General features: G+C 38.6%; 1 protein-coding gene across 2 annotated transcripts in view; it reads right to left on the reverse strand.

The window, feature by feature from the left end:
* LOC113125252 (phosphatidylinositol-binding clathrin assembly protein) overlaps positions 1-18240 on the reverse strand; it is a 55712-nt gene that overhangs the window by 24642 nt on the left and 12830 nt on the right. For both annotated transcript variants that reach the window (XM_026298597.1, XM_026298598.1), the window contains 7 exons: positions 16935-17077; positions 4414-4489; positions 3976-4078; positions 3104-3197; positions 2430-2541; positions 1940-2046; positions 77-118 (listed from right to left, as the gene is read on the reverse strand). In XM_026298597.1, the coding sequence (XP_026154382.1) occupies positions 77-118; positions 1940-2046; positions 2430-2541; positions 3104-3197; positions 3976-4078; positions 4414-4489; positions 16935-17077 (677 nt within the window). The remainder of the gene's footprint in view (positions 1-76; positions 119-1939; positions 2047-2429; positions 2542-3103; positions 3198-3975; positions 4079-4413; positions 4490-16934; positions 17078-18240) is intronic.

Raw genomic sequence — 18240 nt, forward strand, 5'->3', positions numbered from 1 at the left:
AGAGAATGCGAGAAAAGTAGAATCCAAATGAGGGAACGAGGAGAGAGAGTGAGTGGAAGGTGAGATGTACACTGACCTGTGAGAGATCTGGGATGTCACCCTGATCTATTCCAACTTGCTGTAATCAAAAATAAATAAAATAAAAATAAAAGGGGAGAAAGGTAGGCGGGATAAAATAAAGGAAAAAAAATAAAGTGCAGGGCAGGGTCCGTTTGATTAAAAAGAAAAGATGAGAAAAGAAAAAAAAACACAAAAAAAAAAAACAGGGGAATTATTACTTCATGCAGTGGCAGTGTCAACAGAAATGACAATAGAAATAAACAAGAAAACGTTCCTGACATTGGATTGGGTTTATAAACCAACCAATCCTCACAATGAATGACAATGACAACTCTACAGTGATAAGTTATGTCTGACCAATGAGAAAGAGTGTGCATGGTGAATCATGAATAATGAAAGAACATTAAAAACATTTATAAATAGGACAGCTACGCAAAAAAACATCCCCACATTGACTTACAACCTAGAAAGAGAACATTTGTGTGAACATGCTGACACAGATAAAGAACATTAAGTCTTTCACTTTTTCAACATGACATTCATTTTCTTTTTAAAAGAAGTGTTAGATTTATTAGAAAGATATAAATAGTGGTTGATAAAAGTGTTCCATCACTACTTTAAAGACGCTATTATAAGCAACAAGCTCCCCTTTTAGCTGTTTTGTGATTAAATATTCATTAAATTGTCACATATGATGTCACAAAATATCACCAGCGCCTTTTGTGACAGTGCAAGTGAACCCAGGTTTCATTAATTTAACTTCAGCCATTGATTAATATGTGATAAAGGACATGGGAGAAATTTACAGTCACAGTCCAACTGTGCAATGTTGACACAGATTTCACCAGATTGAAAATGTTTGTCACAGCAAGAAAAGCATTGGTATAAATCATCAAATTCATGTCTTTAATGAGTTACTGGAACACAAGAAAGAAGAACACATGGGAACAAATCGCACACATACGTGGCTGGACATATTACAAAATCAAATGTATTTTATGATAGATTTTTAAAGGTTTAATGTCTCCGGAAAGTACTGTATCCGACATGGTCATCCAGCTAATCAATTAGTCTGACTGTATAGACTTTAAGAAACTATAGCTCAGAGTTATGCTTTAAAAAGGTCTTATGACATGGAGTCTGAGGAAAAACTAAGCAGCTCAATATCAGTTTATTTGCTGTTTTTTTTCTCTTTAAATTGTGCACCATTGTTCTACAGTATGTCAGTAAAAAACAAAAACTATCCAGGGAATTTATAAAAGACAGGAATTTGATTGGGATGATTTATGAATGTACATTAATGCAAAGAATGTGCACCACCACTGTAGTTTCCCCTGCTGATGTTACAGTAGCTGATTCAAACTATTTCAATTATGCTGAAAGAAAAGGGGATAGAAGGAAGAAGGCATGAGAGGAGAGGAAGAAAGAAGAATCATCTGTGGGCAAAGGGCGAAGGAGAGCCACATGAGAATCCATCTTTGTCACGGGGAGAGGAAAGAGCAAGGGAAAAGAGAGGATTAGATGGAGGAGTTTGGGTAGCAGAGGGAGAGGGAGTTAACAGAGCACATAACCACATCCTCCTTCATATGGTCATTTCAGATGTGGTACTATGTATCTGTAAAACATTGCACAGTAGTTGCGAGGAAGTATGCTGTCTTTATGTGAAAAATACACATATAATAGTATGTGACGATATGTGCGTATGTGTTAATTGTGAAGAAAAGCATCGAAGACTTAATCTCCAAAAACAACAAAAACAAAACAAATTCTAGAGAAAACTTAGACAAAAGGCCCCAGAAAATCTTAATCCACTCGTGTGTGTTTGTGTCTGTGCAAATTCATGTTCTTTTTGTGTGTGTATGTGTGTGCGAGAATATACCTCGGCCACTTTAAGAAACTCCGACAGTTTTGTCATCCTGTAAAGAAATTTCTTGTAGATGTCCAGAGCGTCTTTACACTGGTTCTTCTTCATGTCAAAATATTTCTCTACAAAGACAGAAAGCAGGTGAATAACAACAGAAAGGAACGATTTTAAAGGGAAAGGAAAAGAAGAGATTGTTTAAGGAAGGGAAGAAGGAAAAGGGAGAGGAAGGAGAAAAAGGGCAGGAACAATCAGTCTATGAGTGGAGATAAATACAAGCCCTTAGCAACTACATTACAGCTTGTCAAAACTTACTCTGCTGTAACCACACTGTGCACACGTGTATATGTGCCTGTGCGTGCAGCTCCTGGATTTGTTTACATATCTGCCAGGCAGGAGCATGTGTGTACATGAAAATCAAACTGCAGCTGTACCTACACTTCTATCATTACAGCATCAGTTGGCTCACTGTAGGTTGTGTGTGTGTCCATATGTAAGAGTGTGTTACCCAGTAGGTTGATGACCCCTTCATTGTAAGCAGCAAACAGCCTTATGGAGTCTTTGAAGAGCAGCATGAAGGCTGAGTTGATCACTCCATTGGTGAGTTCATTAGGGTTGGCCTGGAGAGAAGAGAGAGGTAGACAGAGGCAGGGGGAAGGTAAAGGAGACATATCTACCAGATCTCTCCCAAAATATTTTCAAATGCTGGCACCTTTCCTCCTTGGTGTGAAGCCAAACATCACCACACACTGAGCAACTGTCAATTTAGTTTAAGAGAAAAAAACCAAACATACTGTTTACAAACACAAGACACCCCAGCAGTATGTGCGCACACAGTATGTATCACTCTGAGAAATGTCAACATCAAATTTTCTTGCTTTTTGCTTTCAAACCAGGATGCACCCACTGATTTTGGTAAAATCTCATCCCAACTCTTTTCTCCTATTTACATATGCTGAAACACACGTGTGCATAAATATAAAGAGGTTTCAAACTTTGCAAACTGTTGTTTAAATTTACATTTTGATTGGAAAATGAACTCACTACCTCTAACAAGATGCATGCATAAACTTTCAAACATACGTACGTACACACACACACACACACACACACACACACACACACACACACACACACACACACACACACACACACACACACACACACACACACACACAGTACCTGAAAATCCAGCAGAGCATCCAGCTGGTTTTGAATGATGGGCAGCGTCTTGATCAGCTTCTCTGTGTTCATGGTACGCATCACTCCGTCAATCCTGACAAAACAGGAAACAAACACGCACAACTGCTGCAAACAAACTGTCATATGCAAATATTTATGTAAATTAGGAAACAGAAAAAAAGGAAAGAAATGTGAAAGTGTTAGAAGTACAGAAATATTTGTTTTGTATGCACAATATTATGCAGATAGCTTTCAACAAATGATGACACAAACATATTTTTCCAATAAATAATGGAACTCTAATCAGCCTGGTCAGCAGACATATGATTCACAGGCATTTCACAACAATTGGACTTCCTGAAATTGGAACGAAGTTTCCTCCACAACCTCCAAAAAAAAGGTGCATTTACTGTCATCGTCATGCAGAAGTCTCAGGCAAGGCCAGTAGATGAATTATAATATTACCAAATGCATTTATTTTGTCTCTGTTGAGGCCACTCATGCTAAAAGAACAGTTTTAAATTTTCAGAAAAATGCTTATTCCCTTTCTTGCTGAGAATTACCCTGGGTCAGCTCATTTCACTGTTTAACCCAGCTAACTCAAACAAATCATTTTTCATTTTCCATGCAGACAATCAAGAAACTTGCTGTATAAATCTGAAAATAAATATTTACTGTGTTGTCAGGGACATCTTTACAACAAACTCTACCAATATATATTGTGTTTGGCATCAAAACAAATGATTTTGCTCAAAAAAACAAAACCTGTCAGGTTACAGTTTGTCATTTATTGTTCTCTCAGCCAAAAGCTATCTCTTGGTGTTTGACACGATGAGTGAAATGAGTGATGAGCGAGGCTGTAATTTTGTTACCCCCTCTTCATCTTGGTGAAATCCACAGCCACCAGTCTGTAGGACATGGACTTCTCGTTCAGGTAACGACTGTATCGTCTGATGAAGGTTGACATGTCATAACCTGGCAGGAAAAAAAAAAAGACAACAGAGACTTCAAAGGAAGCCAATAAACTGAGGGCACTGTGTGACAGCTACAAATAAACTATCATATAAACTATTTGTTTTATATTCTGTAGATTATGCTGTATGTGCACTGCATCAGATGCATTTGTAATCAACCACACTCAAGTACCAATTTTGACTTGCAAATTCTTTTCCTTGATTGTCTAAAATATTCTGCGTAATGTTTGAGGCAAATCCAGCCCACCTGGCTCTTTATAATATAATATAAAAAAAATAAATAAATAAATAAATAAAAATTGCTGGGAAGTTAAATGTGATGTGTGTGTGTATTACCTTGCAGAGCGCCCTTATCCAGGAAGTTGTTGAGGTTAAACAGAGTGTTTCTAGAGGCCAGGTACTGGATGAAACGCTGAGATAAGAAAGAAAGAAACCATAGATAATGCTCTGTCAAATTAAGTTTTGAGGAGTGTTGCTCCAAAATGAAAGAAAACAGGAAAGCATTCATTGTTTTACTTATTTGGTGTCATTTTCAGCCTGAAATTAGTGTGGAGTTTTTAAATTGTAAATGTTGGAGAAGGTTATTTGAATCTTGGAATTGTTGTAGTTTTAAGTCCGTCTGTGTGCAGCTGTAGGTTTGAGTCCTGGATGGCTACAAAAAGTTGAGTGTTACTGAGGCAAAGACTTGTTTTCTCACAGACAAACAAAACAGTTGCTCCTGAAATTTCTCAAGTGGGTGTTTTCATCATCCAGCAGCAACAAACGGCATCGTAAATGAGTTACCTGGTGTAAATCTGTGCAAGCCTCATACAAATGGAAGCTTGAATAATCTTTGCCATGTTCCTACTCATAGTTTAGAGTATTACCATTAGTAAATAGTTTTGCACTTACAGTTTTAAAAACTAAAATATTAAAACAACTGATTTCTGAGCAGATGATGGCACTAGATGAAAATTGTGTGTCATTAATATCATTAGGATTTGTCCTCTAAGACGAATGGATGTCGAGTCAAAGTTTCATGGCAATCTGTCCAGTACTTGATGAGGTATTTCAGAAACAAATATATATATTAGTAGTGGACCAAGTGTCAAGCACACAGATGTACCATGTCTGGAGCTAGACCACTAGCTTAGCAAAAATATCTTGAACCCATCGCCAAAGGGCATCGTCTCATTTTTTTAGAGATTACTCAGATGACCGAAAAGATAAAGCAGATCTACTGACACACATATGTTCACTGCCTGCCAGATGGCAATAGCTTGTGTTCATTAGCCAACTGCTAACAAGTAAGACTGACATGCTTCATCACATAAAATTCAATCATCATTCAAATACAACACAGCTATCTCTGTTGTGACTGAAAACCATTTGTAAAATTGGTAGTGTGATCATAAAATACTTCTTTTATTTTCTAAGAAACTGGCTTTTGTTGTCTGTCTGTTGACAAACCTGCAGCAAGGTCAGAGGTCAGCTACAGAATAGCAACCTCACCTAAGGGCTGGTGGGGATTTAGTTTCTTGCTCTAGGATCAACAGCAGGAAGGAGGATATAGCCCACGTCTCCCTGCTGCTACAACTCCTATGACCTCAGCGTCGTGCCTATGTTTAAAAATTAACTTTCATCCTGTTGTTTTTTCTTGTTTCGTATCATTAGGATTTCTTAGTCGCTCACAGTGCTGTTGAGAGCAAGAACAAGAGGTCAGAAAAAATTAATTAACCTTTAGGAAGAAGCAGATTGGCACCACAATAAATTATTATGTAATAACTCCTTAAAAATGTTAATGAGATCAAATCTAAACCTAAAACTTTTGCCAGAAAGTGATGAATCATGTTATCGCTATCAAGTTCTATGAAATATAATCCCTCTATCCCTTCCTCTCCAACTATTAAATACTAGTTAAGCTACTTGTTCTTTCTTACCCAATGTCACTGAACAGGTGTAAGTTTTTTTCCATCCTATTTTGCAGGAGGAATTATTTTTTTCTCTTCTTTTGTCTTGTTTGACAGCACCTCAATGTTGATATATTAATGATGACCAGAATTTTACTTATTCACCTTCTCAACCCCAGAATTTTCTGGCTGGAGGCTTGAGATTCAAAAATTCAGAAGCAAAGAAGGCAATGAATAAGACTTTGAAGAGTGAAAAAAAAAAAAAAAAAAAAGATGAAAACATGTTTTTCACTTCATTTGACTTCATTTCACTTCAACTTCTACAGTAAAATTCTTAACTTGCATCTCTATGGAGACAAGAGATCTAAAATGTAACCTGGACTATGTCCTTAAAGACTAGATCTGAACTTGCATTTTGGCCCTTGTGAACATACTGCTATCTTGTCTTCCTTAAACTGAATCCCAGAGTGCAGTGGAATAAGTCTTGGCCATCAGCCACAATTTGGGAAACTCAGGCCTCATTCTTCCCAAAAGCATCTTAACGATAAGGCCATCTCTGTCCAACTGACTTAAAGTGATCTGAGATTTGCTAGTTTGCCAATCCGTGATTTGGAAGAGAACCAGTTCTCACTGGCTGGTTGGAGCATCTAAGAATGTTTGTGTTTGTGAGCACAAATATGCCTGCAGGCATGTGCATTGGATTCAGCTGCATGGACATGTTTCCAAAGGCTCTGGGACTGTTTAAAAGGCATAAAGAAATAGATTTTGGTCTTGTCCTTTTGTGCATGCGGTTTCACTGTTAGGACACTGTTCACTGACTGAGATTAAAACAGGAATTTGGAAGCAGTTACTGTAAAGGTGACCGGAAGCCTTCAGAAAGTTAATGTAACTAGGTTTGCAACTTCGACAATAACAGATATACACATTTTATTGTTTTGCTTCGGACAAAGTCCAACTTGTCCCACCAAAATCAAATGTTAGCAATAATTAGTAAATGTTAGCATGCTTACACACCTAACACATTTTACCTGCTTCACATTAATATATTAGGATACATTTATTCATGTTAGCATGCTTGCTTTAGCATTTCACTCAAACTGTAGCTCATTAAACAAGAAGTTGTTGACTGCGTGACTGAGCTTGGCATTAGGATGAAAAATATATTTTATAAAGTGACGATTGTGTAACGACTTTAGCTTTCTGCCTGAGTCAGAGAAACTGTGACAAAATGGTCACGGATAAAGTGATGGAAAGAGTGAGAGACAGCTCATAAACTTCATAAGCTCTCTGGCTCTGCTTCTTGTGCTATTCTTCATCAAAAGTCCATCTGACAAGAGGCTGCATTTCTCCCACAGCCAAAAAAACAAAGGCAGAGGCAAAAAGAACCCACACAAAGTGCAGGGATACAGTTGAAAAGGAGAAAATCTATAGAGGAGCAAAAACACTTGGTGCAGGGTGAGAGACTTAGAGAGGGAGACTGAAACCTGCTGAGCCCTAGATTATTCAGCAGAGACGATTCCAAGAAAAAGATGCTGTTCTGGGAGGAAATTCAGATTTTAAGAAAAGGGGTAAGAATAGAGGAGTGAAAGGAGAGGAGAGACGGAGAGGATGAGACAGAAAGCAGGTCGGCTCGGCTTGTCAAATAATTCATGTTAGCATACTGGAGAACAACCTCATGTATTATTGATACATTTAGATTCTCCCCACCTCTCTCAAACTCAACAGTGAAACATAGCTATACATAGAGCTACAAGTAACCAGCATTCTCCAACCTTCTGCCTTCTTTCCACCTCTCTTACCCCATGTTTCTCCACCTCTCACCTTCTCACTTTTCTCTCAATAGTGCACAAGTTGGCAGTTTCCGTAGTGACTGAACACCATGGCCTCAGCACCAACCTGAAGCGTTTTGTGACCAGATCAGTGTCTAATTGAACCCCACTAGACAAAAATTATTTAAATTACACATTTACACGTGTACATTATTGCTTTTCATTTTTTCTAATTAGCAATCACAAAAGGACATTAAAATAGGACTAGGCAAGAACATGTCAAATCTAACAAATTATAGGCACAAACTATGTACACACTTCTATCCAAATACCTTTGTTCTGTGGCTGCTTTGAATGATTGCCACTCTCATTGCAAAAAAAAAAAAAAAAAAAAAAAAGAGCCAGATTCAACTTTTCTGGATGACATCCTGACTTTTTTTTTTTTATGTATACACACACTGAATGCATCTGCTTAGTCACACCACTGCATGAAGGGCACAGGAACACTTCTGCATAAACGGTAGTAAATACCTGCTCCTGTTTTTCATAATATTGTGGAAAACCCTCCCAGAAGAGCAGAGGCCATTACAGCAGCTGAAAAAGTCAGTGTCATATTAAAAATGATTCTGATGAATTCAGCTGTCTAGCCCTAAGCCAAAGTATAGAAATCACCCTCAGCTGAAAGCATAAAGTTAAGGGAGTGGTATGCTCATTAGGATCTAATTTGTCTAATCTGATATTTCATCAGCCACAGCTCAAGACAAATGAGTTGAATGCACTTCAGATCATGTATACTGATGCCTCTAAATCACCAACCAGACAGACTGGTAAACATGAGTGTGCTGTACGTAGCCTACTGACGTCACATTACATAATATCTGGGAAGTTGAAGCAGTTACCGCTCTGCCCTCTTTGGACCTGCCAACGTGTACATAGAACCAGTCAACAACCATGTCTTTTCCTAGCAGGAAAAAAAATTGATCCCTTGTGAAATTTCTTTTTTGGCTTTTACAAATTGCTGTAATTTGGACCTTAACTGTGTTGCTCAGGGATGCTCCTGCAGGGAGGAGGGCTGTCTACGGGGGATTAAACAGGTCAATAAGGACTATTCATCTCTCAATGGGGGTCAGAGAGTTTTGGCTTCTGTGCTCGACTTTCTCTCAAACACAAACATGCCAGAACTGACTGCAAACCGAGCCCTACTAAACACTGATGACTCACAGACGAAGAATGAGTCGTGATCAGGCTGTGTTGAATGAAAGCAGCTCTTATGCAAGCAGAGAAGCACACAGGCACATGCTAGGAAACAGAAGTGTGGAAGGATACAGGCACACACAAAATACACGTGGCACACACACACTGCCTAGCCTAAATCCTGCCTGGGATTCTCCCCCCTTCTTGTATTTCTTCCTCCTCCTTTCTCCTACATGGTGTTTCTCCTCCTCTTATGCAATCACCCATTTAGCCCAGGAATCCAATCTAAGTGTGAAAGAAACAGAGTCACAAAGATACGCTGGGCGGGAGCTGAGAGTGACAGGATTAAAAAAGCATGTCTACATTTAAACATTTGTGAGTAGGTATCTGGCTTTGGTAATACATTAGAGTGTGTGTGTGTCTGTGTGTGTTTGCGCCTACAAGGTGACAAGGCTAATAGTGTGTGGGCTCCTGCTCTCAGGGGAGCAGTGGTGTCTTGCTGCTAGATGACTATGTCTGCAAGGTCAATGATGCAGCCAAGCAACATGAGTCATCGTTTGAAAAACACACTCACTTGTTTTCATTCCTCATGATTTTTTGACTTACATTAATTGCTCTTAGACTTACCTTAACTAGAACTATGACTTGTCTAACCCTTATTCTGACTTTAACCTAACCCTAGACTTAAACCCTAAAATTGAGCAACTGATATAATCCTCTAATCTTCTTGTTTCCACGATGTGACTGTGTGAACAGGTTTTATACCCTGTAAAGAGAGTGATACCAGGCACACACATACAGCTCTTACAAGGCTTGGAATGGCAATGTGTTTCCATTTATTTGGGAGGGGGAAAAAAAGAAAGAAAAGAAGAGTACAAGCCTTTGTCTATAAAAACTTCAGGAGCGAAGTTAAGCTGTTCAAAAGAATTTCACTTTATTTGTGCCTCGGTACTAAAACATTACAGTTTTTCTGTATCCCTTCTTCTGATTTGTTACTGCTTCTTCATAGCAAAGGCAGCCAAGACTTATGGGTAGTGTAGTGTGGAGGTACTTTTATTTTTAATTGAAAAATTATATCTATATTCTTTACTAACCATTTACAATCATCCAAATCTTAATCTAGAAGTAACAAATAATTCAAAATTTTTCCAGTAGATAATTTAACACGATAAATAATCTGGAGAGGACTCCCATTTGCTAACTGGAATTCTATTACTTTGATAGTACTAGCTCACCTTTAAACAGAGATCAATGCTGTGAAAGAGCTAATTGTAATGTGCAATTCTACCAAGGGTGGTAGCTGCAGAGCTAATTACAGTTCTACTAATTAAACCTGGCACTTGAAAAGAGACTAGTGGAAGGAATAAAACTGCTTCTCACAGGCAGTACCTTTTAGAAGAAGTGTGCAATCCGGAGAGATACTGTAAAAACAATATCTAATAACATTTTTTTTTTAAAAAAGCTACAGAAATATATAAGAGATTAATTTACATTATAATTGGGCCTTTTTTTAAGATAACCTATAACCCTACAATATATTTAAATTAACATTGTGCTAAAAAATAAACCATCCTCCAAGTCCATGCACATCTCCAATCCAAGGCTTGAAAGACCTGCTGCACCTATTTGCGTCTGCTAAGCTACGATTTAACAGTGCTGTGTGTTCAGTGGAGAGGTTTAATTACAAATCAGACCACTAACGTGTCAGCACACACTGCAAATCAATAACCTGAATCGCTACTGAAGACAAAAAAAAAAAAAAAAAAAAAAACCTAACAAAAATAGTTGCAGACACCCCTGACTGGGATAAGCGCCACTGAGCTAGATGTATCCTGCAAGTTTCTGGATGGCTGAGCCTGCTGAGCTCAATGGAACAGCGACACAATGGCGTGCATCACTTTCATCTATTGATCACACTCATGCAACCAATTTACTGGAGTTGGAAAAACTTGTTTATCTGCCTGAAGGGGCATAAGGAAATGTGTGGTGAGTATCTCAGCTCATTGCGGGTCACCCTGAACTTTATACACTTTGGATGGGATGCTTGGGCATCGGATACGAGCAGGAGTCTGTCTGGATCGCACACCCGTGTGCGCCCAGTTCATTCACTGTTATTTCTCTCTATACTCATCCTTTTTACGTTTGCCATGCAAGCAGTTGATAGGGACCACATGTCTGGTGACTGTGTGTGTGTGCATCCAAGCTTTTCACATTATCACCAGTGACCCCTATCAGAGTCGGGGTGACCTCAAACACACAAAATACATCCTCCCTGTCTACTCCCTCTGACACAGTGCTTGAGTCAGCACACTCCAGTTTCCTTTTCTCTCATTTTCCCATTTTTTCTCCTTTTCATTCCTTACAGTCTGCCTTTTCCTGCCTGGTGAAATGTCTGTCTTTCATAACATCTCACTTACCCTATCCTTGCTTAAATTTCTGCCTCCGTCTGTGTCCTCGCGCTCCCAGAGGAGCTGAGGGAGTATAGTGATGAGAGTGCTTCAGTGACGTCACTGAAACAAATGGGCTGTTCGCTATCTGGGACACTGGCAGCAGGCAGTGAGGTGGTTTGAGGGGAGGGGTTGGGGTTGGGGTGGGGGGGACGACTCACACTGCCACATTACAGTGCTGTGAAAGCACACAAACTGTTGTCTCTCACACACACCTTGCACTTCCCTCCCTTCCTCCCTCATCTCCTTCAGTCTCATACACATATAAAGAAAAGGAAAACAGTGTGTTCTGCTATCATCAGCACTTTCACCAGTGTCCTCACCAGACCATCCTTGTCTCCTCTCATGTCCTTAATGACTCTCACTCTCTGTCTGCACTCCTCTTACCTCATTCTCTCTCTTCATTTTCCCCTCCCATTGCCATATCGCCTCTCTTTCACTCATTCAGTGCACTCCATCCTATTCCTGTATTCAGCTGTGATGTACAGAGTCACAGCTCTCTATCCTGATTCCCAACACACTGAGGTGCAATCAATCAGACTGTAATTTTCCCCCACTGACACTTACAACCACTCTGTTCTGAAGAAGAAAGGATGATAGGTAGTATTTTTAAACACTTGGCGTCCTTGAAAACAAACTCCCGAAAAGGGTTTCACAGGGCCATGTTATACTGTACCTTGTGGTCTGGCAAATCTCTGGTGTGTGACATTCCTCAAAGTCAGTGCACTGAGAAAAGACTGAAAACTATAAAAAAGGCCATTCATCTCAGAAAATATTTTACAGTGACAGGTTAGGGTTGCAGGAGTTTGATTTTCTGCTTTGTTCAATTGAAAAGATTTATTCTTAGTTTCAAAACCAAATCTTTGAGAATTGCTATCTAATATTGATTAGTCAACACTGTGGCGCATTAGGATTACTGAGATCAACTGTAAAAACCTCCTAAATTTCAAATTCAAAGACTTGAAATTTTTGCAGAATTTTTGCACATTATAGGCTTACATCATTTTGAGTGTTTGGAATTTAGATTATCAGCCTTCATTGACCCCTGAACACTGCCAAGTTTATCTTCTCTGAAAAACAAAAGTGACACATGCACAGGCCTGTGTACATTCATTTTGTTTATGTGTTATCAGGCTTATGCCTTATGAGGTTTATGTATTATGAGGTTTCTGCCTAGGTTTATATGCCTATTTTATTTTTGTTTTATAGCTACTGCACAGTGAATAATGCTTACTGGAAACCAAGCTAAACAAAGCATTACCACCAAATATCTCATTACATAAAGTAAACGTGGGGATAAATCAGCCTTAGTGAGTCAGTTGCAAGAACTGCCAGAAAAGAAAAGAAACTCAGGAGGATTATGTGTCAAACATGCATTTGATGTTTTTAGCCTTTGAAATCCACAATAGAAAAAATCCATTTTAAAATGACTAACTACTATATGACCACATTTCTCTTTTATTCAAACACTGATTTCTTCTACTGTCATTCACTATATCTTTGCTCCATTCTGAACAAATGCCCCCTTCTTTTTTTCTGCCATCATCACATTCTCACTATCTTTCTATAGCCCCGTTCAAGTGTTGGATGGTAAAGCATCAAACGCTCCCTGGAGGGAGAGCCAGCAGGGAAGGGAGAGGAGCACAGTGGCTGCGAGTAAAGAGGTGGAAAACAGCTCACCCAGCCATTGTTTGGGGTTTCCGGCTGTATTGTTTTTGGTACATTTTGGCCGATCATACAAAGGCTTGGAAGCAGAGGTACAAGTTGACAACTGAGACAATGCCTACATAAGAAGCCAAGACTAAACTCTCATGAAATGCTTGTTTGTTGATAGTTCATTTAAAATTTAAATTTCAGACTTCTGCCCTGCGTGTATCAGGGCATCGTGCCTGAAGCAAACTCCAGATACTGCAGTGGTGTTTCTGTGAGGTGTACTCTTGAAGTGACTTTGCATCAGCACAAAAACTCTTGATCACTCATAAGATTCAGAGTGTCACTAGGGAGTGAGACAAGATTGTTTCTTGGCAGGGAGGAAAAAAACTGAAAGTGAAGAACAGAATGAGTATCAATATTGGCTGTCAGCTATTCCCACACACACGCACACAAAATGCACTTACTCTAATCACAATCCCATATCCTTTAACAAATATGGCAGTTCAGGAGAAGACCTGATATTGAAACTTTATTCAGCTGCTTTTTGCTCTGAATGGTAAATTCTCACATTTCATTTAAAAGCACAGGCTGAATATATTACCAAGAACAGCAGAATAAAACAGGCTGCATTTAAAACAGCTGCGTTTTGCTGACATCTAGACCAACTTGCAATATATGCAACAGCACACTAAATTTAAATGTACTCGGATATTAGTCTACTAATTTCCATTCAGTTGCTGACCGCAGACTTGCAGGAGTTGCAGAACCAGGAAAGCCAAACAGTAATTGGACTAGTAAAGCCACACTAAATACTAAATCTACACTGCTAAGACACATCCCATGAGAACCCATTTATCAATATCCCACAATTACTGAATGAGATCGTATGTATTCATCCTGACACTGCTGCCACTGAAAGGTTTGTGTCCATAGAAAATAACATTAACTTTTATACTAGTAAAATATGATTAAAATACAGAAATACCAGTACTTCTGAACAATAAAAACCTTCCTTTTATATGGAAGGAAGGTGATGCTGCCACCTCTTTTCATTCCCTAGCTCCCTTCTCTAATGCCTTTCCTTTTTACCTTTCCCTTCCATACTTTTTTCTCTCTCTCCACCTCCTTTTGTTCTCTACGACTTTCCTATCACTTCCTTTAACTCCAGGTACAAACTGTTCTTTGGAGACTGAAACACTATTACTAAAACCCAGACAAACTAAATAATTTCAGGCTTAGAAACTCTTTAAGGCATGGTGACCCAAGAAAATAACACTACAGGTTGAAGCCTTCATCATACCAGAACTGGGTGACAATAATAGCCCAATATCTAATATATAAAGTGACATGTGACATATGAGCCCAATCACATCATAGGTCTTCTGCGACAGTCACTCCAGCTTAGCCCATGAAACCTGTGATGTGCATGCAATGACTGATTTCATTCATTGTAAATACAATAACAGGCTATCTTCTCTGTGCCAGCCAGACTGGAACCAGTCAACATGTTGATCTGAAAAGTAATGTACAGTCTATTGACCCCAATTCTGTGGGTCTGTAGTTTCTAATTTTATGGCCAGATTTCTCTCAGCTCTGGATGGGAGCAGGGACACCTGGCTCCTAAGCCTCAGTCAGCACCACTGTCCGACAGACCTGATGATTGCAGGCTGATGAGTACACACACTCGCTTGGTCAAACCCTGAGGACTAACTTAGTGTTTTTATTAAGACTTTTCAATTACTGTACATCACATTTGTAGCTTCCATAATGAATAACTGCTAAACAGCAGTATATATATACATTTATAACACATGGCGTTTGAAATGTCCAGTGCACTTGAATTATTAGAAACTTTAATGCTTTGCATGGCTCTGTGTCTTTAAGTGGAGGAACAGGATTACAATTCGGAACCACAGAAATTGTATATCCACAGCTTTGCTTATCTATCTTGCTTCAGTGCAATGTGCGGAAAATACAAAGACATAACAATAATAAAGTCTTAATATTGTTTCTGTTACTGCTAAACACAAAAATGGCTTAAAACAATAAAATGATGGAAACAATATGAAATACCTCTCTCTAAACCTAGTTATTTACCAAAATAACAAAAATGAATAATCTAACAACAAAACAAAGTACAATGAACATAACCTCTTAACATCCTTCTATGAGCTGCTTCCTGGAAATGCAGAAATCAGAATTCAGCACAGTGTTACAATTATTGAGTCACTCCAGATGAGACATCATCATCAAAAAAGGTTTAATCTGACAGCGACAGCTCAGAGAGAAATCAGCGTACTGCTTGGTACTACCTCTAAACCTACAGTGACCTACTTAGCATGATAGGGTTTATCAAAACTGAATTTCCACAGCTTGAGCAAACATTTAGCATAGAGTCATTTGATAACCTAATGTCTCTCTGAACACCACAGAAAGTCTTGGGTTTGTCTTCTCATTAAAGGTGCCAGTACTTTAGCAGGAGTGAAATCATCCAGACTACATCTCACACCCACCTCTTCCTCTTTTATGAGGAAGTTTAGATTACTGCAATAAACAAGGAACTAACCAAAGAATGTATTACGTAACTGTGACACACATGACTAAACAAGGAAGTAATATTCTCTATTTCAATGCAAATTGAAAGGAATGTGGCACAGGGTGTGGCACTTTTTGGGCGTGCTTGACTTTTGTGTGTATGGGTCTGTGTATAAGATACAGTACATTAGTATATTCAAGCAAAAGAGAGTATTGCACACAGTACGTATTAGGTCCACCTAATCCTAACAGCTCACTATTTCCACTCTATTTGTCTGGGGAATTCTTAGTTTTATGTATGTTTATCAAATATTGATACAATCAGCAGAATTGTTTTTTTAAAGAACACTTTTCAGGATATTCATATTCTTTCTTGTCAAGAGTAAGATGAAAAGCCACTGCTGTGTTTGTATAGTGAATAGGAAACTAATGCCAGCTACCAGTTAGCTTGGGAAACAGCTTGACTGGCTTTGCCCAGAGGTTACTCAATCTATCAAAGAACAACTCACGATTTAAACTACTTCTGCTTATTCTATACGAAACAGAAGTCTAAAAGTGGTTACGTAAACTAAGAAGACCAGCTACTTGCTGTAGCTTCATAATTTTTCTGTAGAGAAATGTTATCTCAAGAAAATGAAAATTTGCAACTTTATGTTTTCAAGAGAGGTATGAATTAGAGGGTCAATATAAATGCAAACTGTAATGGTTTCATTAGGGAACAAAGCACATCATACTTCTATCTTCTTACAAAACTACACAATGAAACTTCAGCTCTATGAATTAATTTGTCCTCTCCCTTTGAAAAGCTGCACTTCATTGTCAAATAGGGAGGCATTTTGCTGACATGGGGTTTGATCAGACATATTCATGCAAAACAGCCATGGTCAAAATCACAGTTAATAAAAAGTTCTCCTGAACATAGCAGGGAGTGTTTAAATTTCAATTTCAATTAACATCCTTAAAAGTCTGCAAAAACAGAGAGGATGTGTTATTCTTTTGCCTTTCAACCCTTTAAGTTAATTTATTTGATTATTCATTTGCTTCTATCCTTGTCCCTCATCTTGCTTCCAGCTTGCACTGGGCTAATAAATTTCCCAGCACTCCACAGCTATTTCAATTATTCACCCCATGTGTCTAATGTGTATGTCCTCAGTAGCTATATGCTCCATTTCTATTCCATATTCATGAGTCACCCTCCCACCCCCACTGTTGATCCTAATGCTGATATAGACATAAATAAATGATCCAAATGTATGTTTGTATTTATGAAGGTGTGACAGAGTTTAGTAATAACATAACTTATTGATGCAGCCTCCGCTGTTTGCTTTGGAGGGTTTTTGTTTGTGTGAATAAGTGTGTAAGCCTCCTACCTCGTTGCCATACATCATGAGGTGGTGGGTGGTAATAAGCGCTTTGAAGACCACCACCCAGCTGGAGTTGGCTGTGCGCTCGAACAGCGTGTCCGCCAGCTGGGGAATGTTCACGTTCATCTCATTGGTGCAGTGGATCAGATCTGACCAAGAAAAAATAAATAAATAGACATAATAGTCATTCTATAGCAGAAAACAAAGAGAAGAAATGAGAAAAGCTTTTGAAGGATTTGATAATTCTGAGCGAGAGCAATAGTAAATTGCTTTTCATACATAGCAAAGCCAACACGCTGCAACTGAATTATTCAGAGAATTGGGTGTGAAGGACAGGCGCTAGCTATACTTTTTCCAACTCCCTCTTCTCTTGACTTTCACTCAGCTGCACTCTTCCTCTTATTCTGTTCTCTCAAGAAATATTAGGTGGTATTAGGTTCAGGTGTCAGTCATCCACAGAAGTTGGAGGAAAACTGAAGCTTCAGGTGCAAGCTTGTCAAGTTATATAATGCACAGCCTCAGAAACCAGAGACAGGGAATGTTCACCAAGATGCTATCTTGTATGCCCAAGTGTAAGTCATTTATAGTATATGTACTGTATGTTCCTGTCTATAGTGCCAGAAATGTCCTTTTCAGTGGTATCTTGCATTTTGTTTTGTACGATGCTTGCTGACGAACAATGGGCAAGCAATTAGTCAAGTGATGGAAAGTGTATCTACAGCGATTCAAATCACGTTCAAAACATTTTTTAAACAAAATGACTAAAGTTCAAGGATTCTACCTTCTCAAAAGAGATTTTTCCTGGAATAGTAATAAAATATCTGTGAATTTAGACTACTGGACAGACAAAAAACAAAAATAAATCAAATATTGTAGCTTTGAATTTATTTTATTCCCTTACATTTTATTCTAGTCTGCTCTATGGCCACACATGCAGATGATAGCTGATTTGCAAAACATTACAAAAAAAGAGAATATTTTAGAGAGGCATCTTATATGAGCTGACCAGGTATTAATAGTTTGTCCATGCCTCTCTGCCTTCACCAGTTTACTTCAAATCGATCTCAAACAATCCTTATAGAGGTCCCATAGTTCATTATAAAGATTCAGTCTTCACTCACAACAGGTCTTCTCAAGCACAAATATCAATAGAGACACATCTGGCTGTACTTCTGATTCACACTAGATATCAGGGTTTTTTTGTTTCTAGCACCCCCCACCTTTCATTCCTTCACCTTGGCTTCAATCCATTGCTTTCTCTCTCTCTCTTTTTCTCCATCCACCTCATCTCCCTGTCCTTTGTTCTTCACCA

This window comes from Mastacembelus armatus, chromosome 18 (genome assembly GCF_900324485.2).
Source record: "Mastacembelus armatus chromosome 18, fMasArm1.2, whole genome shotgun sequence".
Lineage (NCBI taxonomy): Eukaryota > Metazoa > Chordata > Actinopteri > Synbranchiformes > Mastacembelidae > Mastacembelus > Mastacembelus armatus.